At 48.7% G+C, this 22,663-nt stretch overlaps 1 protein-coding gene across 2 annotated transcripts in view; it reads right to left on the reverse strand.

Annotated features, from left to right (window-relative positions):
* The window catches only part of Cfap251 (cilia and flagella associated protein 251), a 90,190-nt gene that overhangs the window by 17,514 nt on the left and 50,013 nt on the right, over positions 1–22,663 (reverse strand). For both annotated transcript variants that reach the window (XM_075979386.1, XM_075979397.1), the window contains 8 exons: positions 21,865–22,115; positions 21,511–21,662; positions 20,304–20,477; positions 18,636–18,820; positions 13,981–14,095; positions 12,985–13,148; positions 7,772–7,862; positions 7,447–7,590 (listed from right to left, as the gene is read on the reverse strand). In XM_075979386.1, coding sequence (XP_075835501.1) covers positions 7,447–7,590; positions 7,772–7,862; positions 12,985–13,148; positions 13,981–14,095; positions 18,636–18,820; positions 20,304–20,477; positions 21,511–21,662; positions 21,865–22,115 — 1,276 coding nt within the window. The remainder of the gene's footprint in view (positions 1–7,446; positions 7,591–7,771; positions 7,863–12,984; positions 13,149–13,980; positions 14,096–18,635; positions 18,821–20,303; positions 20,478–21,510; positions 21,663–21,864; positions 22,116–22,663) is intronic.

Genomic DNA, 22,663 nt, shown 5'->3' on the forward strand with positions numbered 1-22,663 from the left:
GAAAGGGGGCTGCAGGAGGGCAGGGAGCAAGCACCAGGCACAGGAGACTGCCGGGCGAGGCGTGCTCACTGCACGTGCACCTTCTGTAGACGAAAGTGGGGCTAGAAACTCTTTGGGGGGAGGTTGTATTCTTGGGAAATTTGTCTTCAGCTTACTGCATTGACTTCAAGTCCAGAGGTCGCTATGGCGATGTAAGAAAACCATGAATACTGACTAGCCTTGGGGTGGAGAAGGGAGGGGCTGGTTTGGCTTTGTACCTGAGTCTTGTGTGTGCCCAAGCTGGCTAGGCCAACTTTTCCATACAACTTCTCAGGGAATCGGGGTCGGTGGGTGGGGTAGGGGCACAGTTACGTAGGAAGCAGTGTGCCATGAACTCCGGCAAGAGCCAGGTTTAGAAACGTAAAAGCCCTGAATAGGTTCTTTCCAAATCTTTTTAAAAAATCTTTAAAACCACTATAAATCCGACATGAGAACAACATATCAGAAACATCTGGGCAGCAAGTGCATAGCTAACGGAGCCTGCACACTGGTGTGGGGCACATCTGGATCACGGGATCCTCAGCCGTCTCCAAGAGCAAAGGCATTGATGTGCACAGTGGGGGTGGTGCTGGGGTGGAACCTGGACCCGGGCCAGGCGAGACCCACACCACTGAGCTGCACCTCCAGCCCAAGGAGATGTTTTCTCATTTGGGTTTTTTTGAGGCAGAGTGTTATGTAGCTCAGGATAGCCTAGGACTAGCCTCATAGCTGAGGATGGCCTTGAACCTTTGAGGGCTGGAGAGAAAGCTCAGTGTTAGTGTGCTGGCTTTAGCATGTGTCAATCCCAGGTTCTATTCCCTGTACAGAAAAGGGAGGGAGACCTTGAATCTCAGAGCCTGGAATCGTTTAGGAGGATGAAAAGACACAGGATGCTTTTCATGCACTTACCGTGCCCCATGGACTGAGCTAACAGCTAGTTATCCACAAAATCCTTACAGTAATCCCAGGATGTGGCTGCCACCATTGTCCCACACAGAGCTGGGGATAGAACCCACATGCTAGGCAAGAACTCCATCACTGAGCTACATCCCAGGGCCTAGGTAGAATCTCAGTTGGGAACACTCTATCCTGCTCCAGTCCTTATAGTGAACATGAACAGAAACTGTCTCAGACTCTAGCAAGGGTGGGTGGCCAGGCCTGGCAGCCTGGGCAGTCTGTGCTCCTGGACAGTGATGAGGTCAGGCCCACTCTTACCAAGGGGTGACCAAGGCTCCAGAAAGGAAGCTCTTCTCAGTATCTAGGCTTGTGGTCTCCTAGGCACAGGCAGGGGTGAGGACGGACCACAGTCAGAGGCATAGGCACAGGCAGGGGTAAGGACAGACCACAGTCTGAGGCACAGGCAGGGGTGAGGACGGACCACAGTCAGAGGCATAGGCACAGGCAGGGGTGAGGACGGACGACAGTGTCTGAGGCACAGGCAGGGGTGAGGACGGACGACAGTGTCTGAGGCACAGGCAGGGGTGAGGACGGACCACAGTGTCTGAGGCACAGGCAGGGGTGAGGACGGACCACAGTGTCTGAGGCACAGGCAGGGGTGAGAACGGACCACAGTGTCTGAGGCACAGGCAGGGGTGAGGACGGACCACAGTGTCTGAGGCACAGGCAGGGGTGAGGACGGACCACAGTGTCTGAGGCACAGGCAGGGGTGAGGACGGACCACAGTGTCTGAGGCACAGGCAGGGGTGAGGATGGACGACAGTGTCTGAGGCACAGGCAGGGGTGAGGACGGACCACAGTGTCTGAGGCACAGGCAGGGGTGAGGACGGACCACAGCCAGAGGCAGCACAAAGGCAAGTGAGGCCAGGAGGGAAGGGTGCTTCCTGGCTCTGCTTCTGAGGTTCTGGCTTCTGTTAAGCTGTACGCTGCCTCTACTTCAGGACTTGGGTTCTTTGAACCTAAACCTGCCATGACTCAGGTACCTATGACTTACAGCCAAAGAAGACTCCTGACCAATAATCCTGCAGTATTTGTTGAGTCCTTCATTCTTGATGGGTGAGTAGCCCTGGGAGATGCCACTCAGAGCTGGCGTCTGAGGCAAGGGCTTTCCATGTGGGTGTGTATCTCTGAGAGACCTTGGACAGAGGCGACTTCGGATAGCCTGGCCCTCTCCTGGCTGGCTATGCTATTCAGACTGTGGTGAGGCCTAGGAATCCATCTCACTTGACAAATGTTCAAAGTAATTCTAATAAAATGGCCAGTTTGGAAACCAAGGTCTAAGAATATTACAACAGTAAGGGTGGGACAAGGTGTCATTGGCACCTTTAATTCCAGCACTTTATGAGTTTAAAACCAACCTGGTCTACATGACAAGTGTCAGGCCAGAGTTACATGGGGAGACCCTATATCAAAAAAAAAATCAAAACAAAAATACAGCTTTAAGGAAGAATTAAACAAAACAAAACAAAAAGATAAATGGGCCTTAATTCCTGGGCGAGGCCTCAGAACAGTGGGACCACGTGACATACCAGCACCAGCTCAAGGAACACCTCTGTGTGGGCCGGACACGCTTCCCTGACCCATGATCACAGGTGAGTGCTACCACACCTGGCTGGCCACAGGGCCTATAAGCTCGTGTTCTACTTGGACTCTGAACCATGGAAACAGATCCGTATACAAGACACACACAGAGATGCTCACTGGGTCTCTACAGCCAAATGCTCCAGACAGCCCCAACTTCCATCAGCTGGGAGAGGAGTCAGCTAGGTCACGCCTCTTAAAGGCATGGAATTTTCACTGAGGAATTTTTACAACCAAGCTCACAAAACAATAGAAACTTGTATGCTGATGCTATACACGTAAACATACCCTCACTAAACTACTTATGTATATGCAGTCTAATGCTGATGTACAGAGATGTACATATTTATATCACAGAATGCCAATTCTTTGTTTAAAAATACAGAAATGACTATATCACAAATAAACAATAGAAAAGAATTCACCAAAATATTAAGTGATTGTCTCTAATAACTTTGAGTTTTTTGTTGTTTTGGTTTTTGAGACAGGCTAGCCTCAAATTTGCTATGTACTTGAGGTTTACCTTGAACCTTTGAAGCTCCTGCTTCCACATCCGAAGTGCTGGGATTACAGGTACAAGCTACCACAGCCAGGTTATATGGTGCATGGTAGGCAAGGATTCAACCACACAATAACATCCTCAGCCCATAGTCCTGTCTTGTATATTTTAAAAAGTTACACAAATATTTATTTTTATTTTTTAACTTGTTCAAGGTTTTATTTATTTTTAGGAATGTAGTCTGTGCACCATCTGTGTGCAGTGTCCACCGGGGCCAGAAGAGAACATCAGATCTCTTGGAACTAGCATTTCAGATGGTTCTGAGCTGCCATGTGGGTGCTGAACATTGAAACTGGGTCCTTTGGAAAAGCAGTCAGTGTTCTTAACCACTGAACCATCTCTCCAGCCCTGAAATTAATTTTTTAATGTGTGTGTTATATTAGCTCAAGACCTCACACACACTAGGCAAATATGTAGGTAAACAAGCATGAGGACCTGAGTTCAGATCCCAGGACCTAAGTAGAGCCAGCTGCAGCAGCGGCACCTGATACTCCAGTGGTGGGCAGTGCAGACACAGGTGCATGCTGGGAGCTCACTGGTCAGTCAATCTAGCCAGAAAAGTGAGCTCCAGCCACAGTGAGAGACCCGTTCACAAAATAAATAAAATAGAAATAAATAAATAAACACAGTTGGGGAGATAGCTCGAAGTGTAAAAATAATTGCCACTTGCTGGGTGGTGGTGGTGCACACCTTTAATCCTAGCACTTGGGAGGCAGAGGCAGGCGGGTCTCTGTGAGTTGGAGGCCGGTCTAGTCTCTACAGAGTTAGTTTCAAGACAGCCAGGGTTACACACAGAGAAACCCTGTCTGGGGGAAGGGGGTAGTAATTGCCACTCAACAATACAAACCTGGCAACTTGAGTTCAATCCCCAGAACAGAACACATGGGAGAACAGACTCCATGAAGGTGTCCTCCGGCCTCCACACATTTATCATGGTATGTACATACCTCCAACAAAATAAAATTTTAAACTGGGCAGTGGTGGTGCACACCTTTAATCCCAGCTCTTGGGAGGCAGGAGCAGCGGGTCTATGTGAGTTTGAGTCCAGCCTGGTCTACAGAGTAAGTTCCAGGACTGCCAAAGCTACACAGAGAACTCCTGTTTTAAAAAAACCAAAATAAATAAGTATATTTTTTAAAAAGGACAAGTGCAGATAGAACAATACCCCCATGCCCCCACATGCATATACCACACACAAACTCAAAATAAGTATCTTTCTGTTTGTTTGTTTGTTTCAACACAGGGTTTCCCAGTAGCCATGGAGCCAGTCCTAGAACTTGCTTTGTAGACCAGGCTGGCCTCAAACTCATAGAGATCCTCCTGCCTCTGCCTCTTGAGTACTGGAATTAAAGACATGCACCACCACTGCCCAGCTGCAAAATAAGTATCTTAAAAAGAACATTTTTTTTTTCTAGAGAATTTCTAACCAAAGGGAAAGTACCTATGACATATTGTACTATATGTGGACACAGACAGTCATATTCATTCAGTGTGGCACCATTCACTGTATAAACACGTAAGTGCCAGGAGAATAGTAGTGACTTGTTGTAATTGGGAGCGGCGGGGCTGCGTCCCCAGCACCCCGGCTGCCTGCTAGCTTATGCCTCGAAATAATTACACAGACACTGTATTCTTTTAAACACTGCTTGGCCCATTCACTCTAGCCCTTACTGGCTAATTCTGATATCCCGATCAACCCATCTCTAATAAACTGTGTAGCACCGGTCTTACCGGGAAAGATTTAGCATGTCTGACCTGGCGGGGCTATTGCGTCTGCCCAGGAGAGGGAAGCATGGCGTCTCTGCTCCAGAGAGCAGAGCTGTCAAGTCTGAGCTCACTTCCTCTTCCTCCCAGCATTCTGTTCTGTTTACTCCTCCCACCTATGTTTTAACCTATGAGGCCAAGCAGTTTCTTTATTACTTAACCAATGACCTTCCTCCATCAGTGACTACTGTCAGTCTGGGTGACAGAACTCTACGTAACCCTTTCATTCCCAGATCTTCTGTAGTGAGGATGTCTCACATTGCAACTCAGAAAGGGAATCCTCTAAGTTATATTTAGAGCAGTTCATGTGAGGAAAATACATGGACTCCTGACTCTGTCCAGAGTTGCCGGTGTTTGGGGATTTCTGCCATGTGGTCAGACTGATGTCTGAGCTAGAGTCAGGACCAGCATCTGCACAGCTTCTAGAGTTGCCCCAAGAACATACAGTAGGTTAACAGCAACTGTGCAGAGGACAACACAACTCAAGCTCTCTCTGCAGGCCTGGCGATGTGCTCCCTGCCTTGAACACACCATCCCGCTCAAACCCAGGGTTGTAGTCTTTGCCCAGGGAGGGCAGAGGTAGACTAGCCTCACATGCCCAGCTCTGCTCACCAGTTCACCCTCCACCTCAATCTTAAGTTGCAGGTTTAGGGCTGGAGAGGCTACTCAGTGGTCAGAACACTGGCAGCTCTTCCAGAGGACTCAGGTCTGGTTCCCAGCACCCACATGGTGGCTCACAGTTGTCTGTAACTCCAGTTCCAGGTGATCTAGCACCCTCTTTTGGCCTGCAAGGGCTCCAGTACACACACATGGCACACAAACATACATGCAGACAAAACACCCATACATATTAAATAAAAATGAATACATCTTTTAAAAATTACAGGTTGCAACCCTCACATGGGGTCATGCAATGAATGCCAGGGAGGGGCTGCAACAAGCTTGGCAGCAGTGGACGGTTTCTGCAGACGCAACTGAAAATGTGCTCCAAGCAAGCATGCAATCAACCCGAGAGGCGCATGGCAGCACTTCCTCTGCAGCCTTGGTTCTGAACATACACGTGCATATTTGCCACAAATGCCACCATGCCACAAAACACCACAGAGTGCCGATGAAAACCTCAGCTGGGATCCAGGGCTATCCACTACTGCAGGCTGCAGTGTCTTTCCTGCAGAACTACGATCACGTGACTACAGAAAACAAAGACTTTTCCTATTTCCCTACCATTGCTGCTAGGATGTGAGTATTACAATATATTCGGAATAGACTCCAGTAGAAGTTTGATTTTTTTTTGTCCTCTGTCCTGGGGATTGAACCTAGGGCCTCAGGTATGCCAGGCAAGAGCTCTGTTGATGAGCTAGACCCTCAACCCAAAACGCTTGATTTAAGAAATGCTGTTTGAGTTGCTGACTCAAGTTTTATTTTATTTTTTTAAAAAGAATCACTTAAGGGCTGGAAAGATGGCTCAGCAGTTAAGAGCATTGCCTGCTCTTCCAAAGGTCCTGAGTTCAATTCCCAGCAACCACATGGTGGCTTACAACCATCTGTAATGAGGTCTAGTGCCCTCTTCTGGCCTGCAGGCACACATGCTGACAGAATATTGTATAATAAATAAATAAATAAATAAATAAATAAATAAATAAATAAAGTGGAAAAAAAATCACTAAATAAATTTTGATTTGGAATTAGACTTTCCAACAATTCCTAAATGACCCTAAATACACCCTATGTTTTTTTGGCATCATGCATTTATGTGAAGCAGTATTCTTGGTATTAACAACTACAAAATCAAATCTCAGCCGCCTCTGAAAAGCACTGAAGGTACTCTTCATCTCGCAGCATTGGACATTTAGCTAAGATTCAATTTTTTTTTCAAGACGGGGTTTCTCTGTAGCTTTGGAGCCTATCCTGGAACTAGCTCTGTAGACCAGGTTGGCCTCGAACTCACAGTGATCCGCCTGCCTCTGCCTCCCGAGTGCTGGGATTAAAGGTGTGCGCCACACCACTGCCTGGCTAAGATTCAATTCTTTATGTATGAAGAAATGAGCACAACCATCTCACTAGTATGCAAAATTGTTTTGTCTTCAACAAATGCTAAAACTGTATGGAAACCACAAAATTCCTCCTTCTTCATTTATTATCAGCAAATGTTTGATTTGTCTACCTATTTTATACACTAATATACCCAGAGTTGTGCAAAGCAGGGTTTGCAGGCTGGGTGTGGTGGTGCATGCCTTTAATCCCAGCACTTGGGAGGCAGAGGCAGGTGGATCTCTGAGTTCGAGGCTAGCCTGGTCTATAGAGTGAGTTCCTGGATAACCAGAGCTACATAGAGATCCTGTCTCAAAGGGAAAAAAGGAGGGGTGCAGGCAGCAAAGGCCTAGAGGAGGCCCCTCTTCATGTAATAGCACACATCCATGAGGAATTCTGCCTGGGGAATGGGCACATCTTCATCCCTAGTCACTCAGCTCATCTGGCACGTTTCCAGGCTGGCCTGCAGTGACTGCTCCTGGAGACACCTGATATAAATAGCCCATCCTAGTGCTGGCCTTGTGGCCTGTACCTACCTTCTCCTCTGACGGGTAAAAGCCGATCGCTCTCATGACAAAAGGGAGCTCCGACAGGCAGATATGTTCCGACACCTGCCTGGTCTCCATCGTATCAATACCTTGACTGCGAATCTGAGAATAGTAGAAGTAGTCCTCCAGCTCCTGCACGGAACCAAACAGAAATGGCACACGGCAGTCAGATACATCCAGGAAAGGGATGTCTTCTAGAAAGCCTATTCTAAGCTTAGTAAGGGAGGAGGGGGCTTTATGGAAAAGCATAGAGGGTTAGTCTCTAATGTCTGCCTTGACTAGATGTCCCCAGGAAGTGTTTGATGACAATTACCCTGTAGAATTTTCCTTCTCTGCCACCAGGCACCAGACCGTAGAATGGGGTCAAGTCTTCGCCCCCAAGAGAAACGGCCGCCTCCAGGGCACTGGAACAATAAGAATCATCATCATTAGGAAGCACTCACGCATGAAGTCATGGAGCAGTCGCACAGATGGTGGCCTCTGCAGGGTCTCTGTCCCTCAGTGATGAAGCCTGCGACAGAAATTCAATTTCAAGTGTGGAACGCAGCCGTACAGGGCAGCCACCTTAATTATGGTGACATGCTCATTCTGGTGACAGGGCAGGTGCCTGGCAATTTGTCTGCTATCTTTGGGGACCTCATCTCTCCTGGGGGCCGGGGGAGGCTCCAGTCTGAACCTCAAAACCTCTTGAGCCGATCGTGCCCGATCAGCACCAAAAGGATGGGGTGCTCTTCAGGTGCACTGCCAGTACTAATTGCTCTCAGAAAAGCCCGGGAGATCACGGGGACCCATGCCAAGTGGATAAAAATAACCCTCTGCTCTCTAGCGTAGGGTCAGGTTCTCCGAAAATAGGCCCTTTGAATGGGAAGAAAACCTACTTTTGCATGAGACCAACCGACTTTTTCTCGCTCAAAAGGCAAATAATCTAAAGTCACTGTTTTTTGTTTGTTTGTTTGTTTTTTTTAAAAAAGCCACTCACTGGATTTCCACCAGTCCAGTGAATTAGAGCATACTTCAGTGAAGACCTACAGTGGAGAACTGAAGAATCCAGAACTGGAGTCACAGGGGCGTGCACACAAGCCTGACTGTGCCACCGGCAAGCTTGCTGCCATGAGAAATACCCACCTCTGCTCGGTTTCTGCATCTGTAAAATGGGAAGGGTCATGCAGGCTGCCATAAGAATTAAGTAAACACACGTGAAGGATTTGCCGCAGGCCCTTTTTTTTCCTCAAGTACCATTCCATCACTTGAGCCATCAATAGACCCCTTGGAAGTTAAGTGGGGATAAGAGCGACACTTGTCTCCAGGATGGCTGTAAGATGAAGTCAAGATGACTGTGTAAAGCAGTCAGGAGAGGGCCAAGCCCAGAGCGCAGTTCTGTCTGTGCCAAGGACAGACGATCACTGGCATGTCCTTGCCCTTTTCATAAGAACCACAAAATGTCCTCTGCCCTGCTGCTGGGTCCAAGGGGGGGCCTGACGCATTGTTCTCCACATGTACCTGAGGTCCTCTCCTGCAGGACCCAGGCCTCACCCAACTTCTTGGCTCTGACAAGAGGCTTTGAAGGCAGGAGATCAGCTAGTCATTCCTTCTCTGTGGCCCCTAGGCTGCTCCTGATTCCAAGGGTAACAAGGTCACTTTCAGACAAGCTGCCTAGAGCAGGGTATCAGGACCAGAAGTGACAGGGGGCCCTGTTACCACCAGGAACCCCAAGGGTAGGGATGCAAATGCACTGGGCTCCCTAAGGCAGCCTGATTTTCTGGCTCTGCCATCAGCATTGTGCCATGTGCACCCTGCTCCTGCCACCGTCTGCTGACCCCAGAGGGACCAAATTTCTCTAAGCAGAACAAAGAAAGGGGCTCATTCTCTCTGTGGCAAGGGCTACAAACTGTCTGCTGACCCTAGAGGACCAAATTTCTCTAACCAGAGTAAAGAAAGGGGCTCATTCTCTCTGTGGCAAGGGCTCCAATCTGAGGAAACTGCAGAGGACACAGAGAGCAGAGCTGGGCAGGAAGAAGGCTGAGAGCCACGAGTGGGTGGCTGTTCTGCAGGCCCACTCTGCGGCCAGGCAGCCACACGGGATTCTGGTCACCTTCCCAAAAGCCTTCTTGTGCCTAAATTGAGGTCTCAATCACTGAAAGAGAGAGAGAGAGAGAGAGAGAGAGAGAGAGAGAGAGAGAGAGAGACTGACAGAGAGACTGACAGAGAGACAGAGGGAGACAGAGAGGGAGAGAGAGATCACTGGGACATGGAAAGAAAGTGCATTTTATTTATTTTTTTTAGATTTATTTTATTTTGTATGTATGAGTGTTTTGCCTGTGTGTATGTGTGCCCACCACATGCATGCCTGGGGCCTAAGGAAGCCGTGAGCCTCCATGTGGGTGGGTGCTGGGAATTGAAACCCGTTCTTTGCAATAACAATAAATGCTTTTGAGTGCTAAGCCAATGCTCTGGTCCTGGGAAATAGGATCTATTGAACATATCTTGTATTCAGGAATAGCATGGTTGCTTCTAGGCAAGGGGGCGAAGCTAGAGACATCAAGAGTGACATCAGGCAAGCACCCGAGAGATGCTCCCTAACAGGGGCGTGGATGGTACCCTTTCCACCAATGGAAGAGCTGGGGCTTGGAGGAGTTAAAGTCTACATTATTCTGGTTGTTGGTGGTGGTGTTTTATGTTTTGTGTAACACACATTAGCCTTGACCTCACTATGTAGCTGAGGATGACCTTGAACTGCTGACCTCCTGCTGCTACTTCCTGAGTACTAGGATTATTGTCCTGTGCTGGCTGCTATGTCTGACCAAGCTGGAATTTGAACCCACGTCTCTGCTTGTATTTGAGTAGGAGGTGAAAGGTCTTTCCACCCCACTTCACTCTATAACTCTCTCATCAGTAAATCCAGTACAAAACCAAAAGCTTTTCAGAGAGGGTCTCTTAACTCACTACAAAGTGGAGGATGATCTTGGTATTCTGGTTCTCCTGCCTCCACCTCCCGAGTGCTGGCATGATCAGCTCGTGCCACCATGATGGGCTGTCTTAGGGTTACTATTGCTGTAATGAAACACAGCGACCAAAGCTATTTGGGGAAGAAAAGCTTTATTTGACTTAACTTTGTTTGTTTGTTTGTTTTTTGAGACAGGGTTTCTTTGTTTAACAGTCCTGGCTGTAGACCAGACTGGCCTTGAACTCATAGAGATCCACCTGCCTCTGCCTCCCAAGTGCAGGGATTAAAGGCGTGTACCACCACTGTCTGGTGGCTTAACACTTCTTGTATCACCAGTCATCAAAGGAAATTAGTGCAGGAACTCAAGCAGGGCAGGAACCTGGAGGCAGGAGCTGGTGCAGAAGAATGCTGCTCACTGGCTTGCTCTCCATGGCTTGCTCACCCAGAACAGCCAGGCAGTGGTGGCACACGTTTTTAGTCTCACACTCGAGAGACAGATCCCTTTGAGTTCGAAGCCAGCCTGGTCTACAGAGTGAGTCCAAGGGCAGCCAGTGCTACACAGAGAAACCCTGTCTTAAAAAAAAAAAGCCTAAAAAAAAATCAGGACCATCAACCACAGTGGGCTGGACCCTCCCATATCAATCACTGAGAAAATGCTCTCCTGGCTTGCCCACAGCCGGACCTTGTGGAGGCGTTTTCTCAGTTGGGGTCTCCTCCTCTCAGATGACTTTAGCTTTTGCCAAGCTGATATAAAAGTAACCAGCACGTGCATGTATCTATTTGATACTGGGAATGGAGCTAAAGACTTCATGCATGCTACCAGCTGAGCTGCAGCCTGGGCCCTGGTAGAGAATTGTATTGTTTACTTGTTTGGGGCTTTTACATTTCTTTCCATTAGTGAAATGCTGAACATATTAAGTCACCAGAAGCAGCAATAAAGTGCTAATTAGTTTATAATGATCCTTTGTCCCTACAACAGATTAAATGGAAATTCTCAGAAGCCTGGATTCTGGCCAAGCATAGGAACGCTACTGGAAATCCCTACTGGATCCCACTTTGACTGAGGCCAAAAATCAAAATGGGGAGACTTCATCTCCCTCCAGCAGGCCACTGGCCCCAAGGACTACAGGTGGCAAGTGGGTGACACATTGGGACTGCTGGGGAAGTGCTTCTGGATGGAGAGCTAGCTCACCTCCAGTTTCCAAGTCCCCCAGCTGCCTGGATCCGCTCACCCGGGATGGCAGAAGCAGAAGGCAGAGCTGCAACTGCAGTCTGAAGGCATCATGGAGCCAGAGCAGATTTCGCCAGCTATTCTCACTCAAGTTCAGGGTACGAAGGAAAGCGTTAACATCTGCCATAAAGGGAAAGACGAGCGCTTGGCAGATGGCAGAGGCAGACGTTACTGGAGCCATGAATCAAGCAGCCTTTTGAGGAAGGAAGGGACCTCTGCTGTCTGCCTCTGAAGCCTGCATGGACAGGGTCATCAGAGACATGATCTGGCTGCCCACTCCTTGGCTCTGCCCTGGTTCAAATCACTGTATTTAGATGGATGAGGGCCACCTTAAGTGCCTGTCCCATCTGAAACACAAATGCCCTTTTCAGAAAGAGAAGAAAGGAAGGATGCCACATTTTATAGTTTGGTTACAGCATCACCTATGTAAACCTGTCCGGTCCACACAGGACTCTATAAAAGCTGTTAGTCCCTGGGGGCTGGAGAGATGGCTCAGTGGTTAAGAGCATTGCCTGCCCTTCCAAAGGTTCTGAGTTCAATTCCCAGCAACCACATGGTGGCTCACAACCATCTGTAAAGAGGTCTGGCGCCCTCTTCTGGCCTTCATGCATATACACAGACAGAGTACTGTATACATAATAAATAAATAAATTTAAAAAAAAAAGCTGTTAGTCCCACTTCACAGGCAGAATCAAAGGATTAGCCCTATGAAGAAAACCGCCCAGATTCTAGAGCCGAGACTCCACCTTAAAGTAGCTATATTCTTACTCTGATGTACAAGTCTTTAGGCAAGCAGGTCTCCTTTCAGGGCAGGGAGGAGCAGATTCTTAATTCACCCTTACTGTTTCTGCAATGCCCACTTTGGAGTCTTAGCCTTGGTCTCTCTGTCCAGCGTGAGAATGCACAGATACTGAGAAACTTCAGGGAGCCAGGCAGAGCCAGGGGCATTTTCACCATCCAAGCTGGAAATTTAACGAATGGTCTGTGAGGCTGCACAGCAGCCTTTGATCTGCACATAATGTCACCAGGAAGCATCCTGAGAACCAGGTACCCTTTTGTCCTAGCACAGAATGGGCACGTGGCAGGCACTCTGAAGCTGTCTGCCGCATCTGAATGAAAAGAAGGGGCCCAAGGGCTGGAGCTACGGCTCAGCAGTTAAAAGCGCTTGTACTCTTGTGGGTGGCTCACAACTGCATGAACTCCAAGTCCAGGAGATCCAGTGCCCTCTCCTGGCCTTCTCAAGCACTCACATGCAGAAGTGCATACTAACATGCACACATACGCACACAAATACATTTTTAAAAAGATGTCTACACTTCCTTATGGGGCCAGGGTATGTCCACTCATGTACCTTAAGTTGATTTCCCACTGAACCACTGAGCAATCTTGGCCTCCGGATGTGAAGGCATAGCGACCGTCATAGGAAAGGGCCATTCCAGCCACCCCGCTTGGGTGGCAAATGATAGCACATGTTTTGTGTGGATTGCCATCAACTGGTAAGATCTGGAGTCCAACCTAGGGAGGCAAGTGTAATTAGGTGTTCAGACTCGAGTACCTGAGTCTCAAGCTAGCCTGACATACCCAGGCTTCCCCTCCAGATGTTTCTGCTATGCATGCACACATCTGGAGCAATCTGTCAGAGTCAACATACGACTAGGCACAACTGATTGGTGTATCTTTCGTGTAAATTAGACTGTTCCAGGTCAATAAAAAGAAAGAAAAGCGTAATTTGGAAGCCTATGAGTTTTCATTGGGAAACTCTGAGAACTCTATTTGAAAACATCTCCTAGGAGCCTAGAGATGGCACTTGTTGCCAGGCCTGACTGGCTTCTACCTCCAGGACCCACATGGTGGAAGGAGAGAACAGACTCCTGAAAGGTAACCTTTGACATACTGTGGCACATGTTCACAAGCGTGCGTGGAGGTGTGTGCATGTGCAAACACGTGCATGCACACACACACACACACACACCAAAAAATGAAAGCAAAAGAAAGAAATGCCTTCCAGAAGCCATTCTCACTAATCTGTGGTAATTTTCAGTGTGGCCAATGACCCATATAGAGGTAATTCTCTGCAGCAGAACTAAGGACCCATGGGTCTTTATCATCTGTTGTATTATTAAGATTATTTCTTTGGGAAAGAACATTTGAGCCACAGTGCCTGTTTGGAAGTAAAGAACAACCTTCCCAAGGTAGTCTCTCCTCTCACCAGGTTCCAGGGCTCAAATTTGGGTCCCCAGATGAGGCAGTGAGCACCTTTCCTGATTGGCTGTCTCACGGGCCCTGGATCTCAAGGTCTTTAGATCATTGCACAGTCGTTTTGCAGGGACAGAGAAGGGAAGCCTACCTTGTCTTTGTTGATGAACACCAGGTAACGCTTCTGCAGCTCTAACGTGGATCTAACGGGGAGCACCTGTGTGTGCTCAATAGGAGACCCATAAGCCGGTCCAAGAAGTGTCTTTCTGTATAGGGAAAAAGTGCAAACTCCATAAACTTCAATGTATATTTTAAGACTATAATCGGTACTACCATACTTGTGTTGTGGTGTGTTCTTTAGGGTTTGGGTTTTTTGTTGATGTTGTTGTTGCTGCTGCTTTTATTTTTTTTGAGACACAGAGTCTTGCTATATAGTCCAGGCTGGCCTAGAATTTTAGAATCCTTGCTTCAGTCTCCTGAGTGCTGGGGTTACAGGCACACACCTCTACACTGGAGTCCTTAAGTATTTGTGATTCTGGATTTCCTGTCTTGTCACTCAGCTAATCTCTACATAAGAACCTCTCATTCAAGTGCTGCCAGTGACTGCTGTAAAGAAGGGGCACTGGCTCCAACGGCAGATGTTGTAGAGGACTGGAGGGAAGCTGCCTGTGGGGGAAGCCCCCCTGGCTGCGGTGTGGACTTTCCCTCCCGACACTATGTCCTAAGGAACAAGGAACGGCATTGAACAACTAACAAGAGAAAGGCCTGTGAGGAAACGGCACGTCTTGGCAGGAGGCAAGCAGACACCCGACAGGCCCACAGACTGGAATGCGATGCCACCCTCTGTTCCAGACTTCCTTAAATGACACTGGTCACCAGATCCATCACTGCACCAGGTTGCAGTGACTCCAGTCAGGCCTCTTTAGCTCGACTTTATAATCTATTACAACTCTGTGCCATGTGCAGTAGGGTGCACAACTTCTGGGAGGGGCCCTCCTTTCCTTCCGTCCCAAGGACTGAACTCAGGCCCTCGGGCTTGGCAGTGGCAGTATTTATCCACTCGTCTATTTCTCTGTATCCACTTTTTTTTTTTTAAGCTCTTGATATTTTGCTCAGGCTGGCTTCAAACCCCTGGGTTCAAGAGCACCTTCTGCCTCAGCCTCCTGCTGAGCTAGAATTGCAGGTACACGCCACCCATGGTACCCAGCTTGGATTACCCCAACTCCAGCTGCTTTCCCAAACACGAGCCTGCTCTAAGGTGAGGTCCCATTGCAGGCTGCAGGTGCTAGATAAAAGAGAACTGATCCTACCACACCAGTCTTGTGAGTACCTCCTCACGCCTGGTGTGAGGTAGTCAGGATGCAGAGATGTGCAAGGTCTAGCCCCTGCTACTGAGGCCACGGACTGGCAGGGACAGAAGACAAAGAGCTGTTTGAGATGCCATGGAGTCAAAGGGTCTGGGGCGAAGTATTCCTAGTGGGGCAGCTGACTGTGCTCAGAATGATGGATCTGAGGCAGAGAGAACAGCCTGTAGTGGAAGAATGGGACTCAGGAAGAAGGTAAAGGCAGGGGACACGGATCTAAGAGGCACAGACGGTGATGGGAAAGGGACAGGAGACACAGCAAAGGGACATAGTGGCAGGAACAGTTTTCATGGTGAACTTTCTGCTCTGGGCTGTGAGAGACTCAGCACTTTGAAACACTACAATGCCCACCAGGTAGACAACGTAACAGCTCATGCCTTTTCCTAAGGCCCTACCACATACTGGCAAGTGGGCAGAGGCAGGGGAACAGGGGTAAAAGCCCAGGGACAGGGTATGAGAAGACGGGGACCTTTGTCCCTGGTTGGCGAAGTTGTGGGGAGTAGGAGCTGTGGAAACTCCAATCGTAGGGTCATTCAAGAAATTATGCAGGTCTGTGTACACTGGACCCTATGCCCTAGTGCTCAGAACCACTACAAAATGGAAGCAATGCAAACGCCTAGCGCCATCTGCAGACACATGGGTGGGCAGGAAGGGCCAACACTCAGCCAGAACAACAAAGCACTAGTTCGCGGCCCAAAGTGGGTGAGTCTCAAGACCACATTAAGTGAATGAAGGCAGACACAGAAGGTCACATGCTGTGTAACTCCATCTATAACATGAAATTATATACACATGTGCAGAACAGACAAGTTCAGAAGACAGAAGCAGGTCAGTGGTTTCCAGGGACATAGCGATGCAGGGCCAGGAAGTGGCTACCGATGGGAACGAAAGTGTGCTCTTTGGTTTTGCTCTGCTTTTTCATGTGGTCTAGAGTGGCCTCAGACTCACTATGTAGCTGAGGATACAGCTCTGAATTTCTGGTCCTCCTGCCTTCACTCCCGAGTGCTGGCACTCCAGGCATGCATCCCTGTCTTATTAGGCACGAGGTAGAGAACGCAGAACTTTGTACATGGTAAGCAAGCATTCTACAAACGGAGCCAAACTGCCAGTCCAGAAACCAGTTACCCTTTGGGTGTGACAGCAGCTTCTTGAATTGCACAACTTAGTGAATGGATAAAGAAAAAAAAACACTCAGAACAGTTCCTGATATAGGCATGTAACTGTCAGTGACAGTCAACCTGTCTGCCCGTATTCTGCAAAACTCGTATCTCTTCATTCGGATTGAAAGACATTTCATGTTCATTGTAAAAAAGAAAGTTCAAGCCTTCAGACATTCATAGAATAGAACATCCACATCCTTCAATGCTGAATTCTGTCCCAAGAAAGACATGGGCCATTATTTGGTCTGTGTGACTCACTCAAATTTACGTACACAGGTTTCGTAGGAAGAGAGAATTATACTATCCATGCTTACTTGGAAATTTGCTTTCTCTCTTACTGCATCTTGGAGACATTGCCATGTTACTGTATAGACAGTTATCTCGTTATTTCCCCCCGTTTGCTGAAAGCGACATTGTGTTCTGGTGTACTGACAAGACATCACTTAACTAACGCCCTATGAACGGACATTTGTATGTTTCCATTTCAAAACATATTTCCATACAAGAGATCCTTTTACTTATGTCTTGGCCTAGCACAGGGCACTTCTCCAGGCTTCATTCCTAGACGTCAGAGGGTATAAAATTTAACAGAGGGTGACAAATTGCTTTCCCCGAAGATTACGCCAATTTACACCCCCACCAGCGGCTGGACGAGCAGGCCTGCTTCCCCGCACTCTCGCCAAGGCTCGGGACCATCCATCACTTTTATCTTCACTAATCCCATTTGTAAAAAGGATGTCTTGCTTTCGTCTGCCTCATCAAGAGAGGCTGCTGAGTATCTGCCCCTACAGTTAGTGGTCTTCCGTAAGCTACCTTGCTATAGCCTTTCAAACACCTAAAATGCATTTTAAAATTCTTTTTCTGATCCTCATGAGAAGACAATGCTTCCCCAGTTGAACTGTGGCTACCAGACTTATTATTTTTCTAACTCAAGAGATGCCTTACACAAGGGAAGAAGAGGTGGTTATACATTTAATGTGCCCTTCATTTAAATGCTCTATGAACTTGACTTCCAACCTTGATAAGTTATTTCCTATACTTGAGGTTAGCCAAGAGGCTGAGAAGTGATGGCAATTTTTTGTTTTTGTTTTTTGTTATTGTGTGTGTATGACAGGGGTGGTCGGTTCACACATGCCATGTGGACAACTTTGCGGGATCAATTTTTCACACTTGGCCTCGTGTGGCAAGTACTTTTTACCCGAGGAGCCATTTCCTCCTACCGTATACACTATTTTCTTCTTTTTAATAGATTTATCTCATTTTACTTAAATTATTTAGTGTAGTAGGAGGCTGCTTGTTCGGTTCCCAGCTGCCCAGACTGGAAATAACCACACAGAAACTGTATTAATTAAATCACTGCTTGGCCAATCACTTAAATATATTGCTAGCTAGCTCTTACATATAGAATTAACCCATTTTCATTATGTTATATTTTACCACGAGGCTTATTGCCTACTGACAAGGTTCTAGCTGGCAGCTTGCGTCTTCCCCTCTGGCAGATACATGGCATCTCCTGACTCTGCCTCCTTTCTCCCAGCATTCAGTTTAGTTTTCCTGCCTAGCTCTATTAGGCCCTATCACAGGCCAAAGCAGTTTCTTTATTCATTAACAAATAAAAGCAACACATATACAGAAGGACCTCCCACATCCTACTTGCTACTGTGTTGTCCGCTGCACGATGGGAACACTACCTGGCCCATGGAAGGAATGAACAAATGAATGCCATCAGATGGACAAAATGCCTCTGAGAAGCAGCGGGAGAAGAATCAAACCCACTGGGCATGGCAGCGCATCCCGTGATCCCAGGACGCAGGAGGCAGAGGCCAGGACCACAAAATGAGACCCTCTCTCAAGATAAAATCAAAACAACAACAACAAAAACCAAGCAACTGGCATGTCTTGTTAAATGGTTGGCTTTGGTTTAGGTTTAGTTTCTTTCCTGTGTGGAAAAGGATGGCTGGTTTTGGGACACCAGTGACTTCTGGATTCCAGGGCTGTGTCCTTCAGAGAGACACACGGGCATCAAGCTCCAGGTGCCCTACCTCCCCGGTACTTGGCTTAAAGCAAGGATGCACACTGACATCCTTATTCGGGTATGGCCCCATTGTGTGCTTTTGCTTTTGGGCAAACCTGACTTAGGTTATCCCTTTGAGGAGGGGAAGGGATGAACTGTTACCAGTGCGCGGGGGAGGCTGAGCAATGGGGGTAATAGGGGTGGCGGGCACACCAGCGGGCTGAGTCATGGGGGTGGCCGGCCCACCAGCGGCTACCCCGATGCGCACCTGCACATCTTTGTGGTGGAGTTGAAAAGCTTCACTTTGTAGCAGCTGGTGCAGATGAGTAGGAAGAGCTCCTTGGTGAGCGGCGGGTACCAGATCATGCAGGTGGGGTAGGTCACCTGGTCAGTCCGGTGGATGTCCAGGACTACCAGGTGGTCTTTGTAGCTCTTCATGAGATTGTACTCTATCTGCAGAGAACAGGAGCTCATGAAAATCCAGCTCAGTGGTCCTCATCTTCCTAACATTGAGACCCCTTAAAACAGTCCACCATGTTGTGCTGACCCCTAACTATCAAATTATCCTTGTTGCTACCTCATAGCTATAATTTTGTTACTACTGTTATGAATCACCATGAAAATATCTGTGTTTTCTGATGGACTTAGACCCCTGTGAAAGGGCCGTTCAAGTACCCCCCAAAGGGTTGTGACCCCCAGGTTGAGAACCGCTTACCCAGCTGGCTGAGGCACTTCAAGCCTTGGGTGTTGACCTGCATGGTAACTGGCTGGGTCTCTAAGGGAAGTTCCCAGACTCCACACGGCATGCTGCCTTCACCAAGCAACTCCCAGCAAGCAGGGTGAGTCAACACCCTGCACCATCACACCTGTGGCCCCCCAAAGATCTGCAGTGCTGTGTCTCTTCGCACACAGACCTCATGAGCAGGCTATGAGTCACAGGAACAGCGTGGACTGTTCAGGAACGCACAGCCAAGAAGTGGTGGAGCAAAGACTTAAGTCTCAGCCAAGGGAGCCCAACCCTGAACCTTTGCCGTGCCCCTTTTCGTTATCTTAGGAACTAACTCAAGCCTAAATCTCAGCACTCGACGGTCCCTGATTACCAGCCGGCTCCTACTGGCCACAGGTGGTCCAGATGAAGTAAAGAGAAGCAAGGAAGGCCTGGAGAAAGGAGGGGGAAGGAGGGCCAGGCGGGACAACGGAAGCAGGGTCGGGTGGTGGTTTGCCTGGTTGGTAAGGGTTGACCTGATAAGATCACCCACTGTCCCTGCTGCTCTGGTTAGTTTTTGTCAACTTGATACAAAATAGCCTCACCTGGGGAGAGGGACCCCCACTTGAGGAACAGCCTCCATCAGATTAGCCTGAGGCCATGACCACGGGCCAGTAGGCCTGGGCTGTATGAGAAAGTAACTGAGCAAGCCAGTAAGCAGCACTCCTCCACGGTCTCTGCTTCAGTTCCTGCCTCAGTTTCCCTGAATGAGGGACTGTGAGCTATAAACTCTTTTCTTCCCCGAGCTGGTTTTGCTCAGAGTTTTATCACAGCAATGGAAAGCAAATAAGAATGCCCAGCTGTGTCTGCCCCGTCCCCTTCCTACTGCTTTCCCCTGACCCAGTCGCACCCTGACCCCTGGATGCTGAGGAGGTATTAGTGTCAGTTTTCCCAGCACTCGCTGGGGAGTGAAGGCAGCTGCATCTTCTATCCTGTGTGGGACACACCCTCCCTCTGCCCACCTCTGCTTCAGGACATGAGTCATGGGAGCCATCGCTTCCGAGATGCCAACACGGAGAAGTCTGTGATGCTTCACCACAGCCATTTTCCCAACATGCTGCAGGTGGGGTTTGCACAAGGTGGTAAGGATGGAACAGGCAGGATGGGGCGGGGGTGGGGTGGGGGAGACTCATGGCCCTGGGGATCAGCAAACCGAAACGAATGTCTCACCAGGAACCTGTCTTTCCCGAGGCTCAGCAGCCTGGGCTCATTGCTGTCCAGATGAACCCCGAACAGGAGGCTTCGGATGCTGTTATGATGGGAGCGGAGTCTCGCCAGGTACTCCCAGACCCTTTGTCCGTTTTTGACCACCACCATATACACAGCCACGGTGAAACTGACATCCTAAGGGGGCAAGAGCATAAGTTGTCCCTTGAGTTTTGGAACTAAGAATTATCATCATGGTTTTCAGACTTGTTGGCCTTCATACTATCTTATCCAAATAAATCTCAGCACAGCAGAACAAGTAGGAAGAGCAGCCCAGGTGACTGAGGTTCCTGGTGTGAAGGGGGAAGGAGTACAGTGTGGCACCAACCCCTCTTCTGTCCATGTTCTTACACCGTTCCTCAGGGAAAGCCAAGAACCTGACTCTTTCCTCCTTTGTCCTCCCTACCCTTTGTCTAGCTACAGAAAATAAAAAAGGTCTGATACAGGCCAGAGCAGCAGAGAGCAGCCAGCAGGTGTCTCCTGCCCCATGCTGGGTGCCAGGCCAGCTCTGATCCTTGCCAGTGTGTGTGTTCCAGCCAGAGGCCAGGCTGCCTGTGGGTAAAATGTCAGAGGGAGGTGGCCCCATGAGGACTCTCCTCCTCATACCAGGGGACAGCCAGAACCACTTTCCTGAGATCATATGCCCTCATCGCAGCAGGAAAGACCAGAATCCAAAACCCTAAGGAGGCCACCTTGTCAAAATGAGTGAGGATGAAGGGTGGTATACAGAGAGATGGGGGCCAAGAAACACAACGGCCAGCCTCTGGGTCTCGGGGCCCCAGAAACACGACAGCCAGTTCCTGGGTCTCAGGGCCCCAGAAACACGACAGCCAGTCCCTGGATCTCTGGGTCCCAGAAACACAACAGCCAGTCCCTAGGTCTCAGGGCCCCAGAAATATGACAGCCAGCCCCTGGGTCTTGGGGTCCCAGAAACATGACAACCAGCCCCTGGGTCTCCGGGTCCCAGAAACGTGACAGTCAGTCCCTGTGGCTGCAGAATCCAAGTCTGAAAGTTCTGAGGCCTTGCTCCTGTCTGCTTGAGAAGTCCTTCTACCTCACCAATCTTTCCCCTTGTCTTTATATCACAGCTTGAGTGGGATGTAAGCCCCACTTTCCTCAAGCTCCTCACCCCTTTGTTCGTAAAGGGCCCTGAGCGGAGGGAAGAACTCACAGCAGTAGCCATGTAATTGGAATCATGCGAGAAGCTGACGTGCGAGATGCTAGTTCTGGAATATTTGAAGGGCTCTGGACTTTCATTCTCTAAAGACATCGCGTCAAGAATATAAACTGTCCCCTCGGTGAATCCAGCTCCAAGCAGGGCTCCTGAAAAGACAAGCCCAAGAACGATGACGGAAAAGGACTTCCTTCATCCCAAGAGAGTCCGTGCAAGCTTTTCTCGACAGCAATAAGCAAGAGGAAAAACCGCCACAAGAAAAATGGGAAGAGAAACACCTTGGGAAGGGTGCTAGACTGAGGAGAGGGACAACTGGCTGGTGACAGACCAGGGCACAGCCACTGTGGGTACCTTCGGGGTTGTAGCTCAGACTCTGCACTCCAAGCCCCTTCTCGAAGGTCCTGCTGAACAGATACACCTTCTTCTCGTAGTCCCACACCTTGATCATCCCACAGACACTCCCGACCGCGATGAAGGGTTGGTACGGGTGGCAGGAGATGGCATAGACGGCATCCCTGGGCTCCACAAAGAGCTTCTCGAGTTTGGTGCCATCTGCCGTCATGTGGTACACGGTAGCATCAAATGTTCCGATAATAAAATTCCTGTTTGCCAAGGAGAGACCCGACAGGATCAGCGTTTGCAGGGACCGGCCACGCCAACCATTCTGCTTCTAACTGCACACGAGCCGCCTTTGTCGTCTATGATTTGGTGACATTATTAACCCAACATCTCTAAAAATATACCACCAACATCTAACAGCCTCCATTTGCAAGTGAAAAAAAGCCCACTTTCCCACATGTAAATTGAGTCATTAAGTATGCAGATGGACAGTCAGTTGTACAATTAGCTAATCTACACATGCAAATATTCATTTGTGTATGCAAATATGGAGTTGGGTGCGCACATACAGATGTGCCTGTAAAGACTGCAAGGGCAATTAAGCAGACTCATGGATAATTCAGTCTTGAAATGTTATGGCTACTAATTACCCAATGCCTTTAACCTCAGTGGCTAGGACAAGCTCAGCTCCAAGAAATGAGACTACCCCATGGCCAAGGACTCCAGGACAACAGAGATGAGAAGTTAGGGATAGGGCCATCCAGCTTCTGGCTTCTACATGGTAAAGTCTTTAACTAATTAAAAAAAAAAT

This window comes from Microtus pennsylvanicus, chromosome 1, assembly GCF_037038515.1.
Source record: "Microtus pennsylvanicus isolate mMicPen1 chromosome 1, mMicPen1.hap1, whole genome shotgun sequence".
Taxonomy (NCBI): domain Eukaryota; kingdom Metazoa; phylum Chordata; class Mammalia; order Rodentia; family Cricetidae; genus Microtus; species Microtus pennsylvanicus.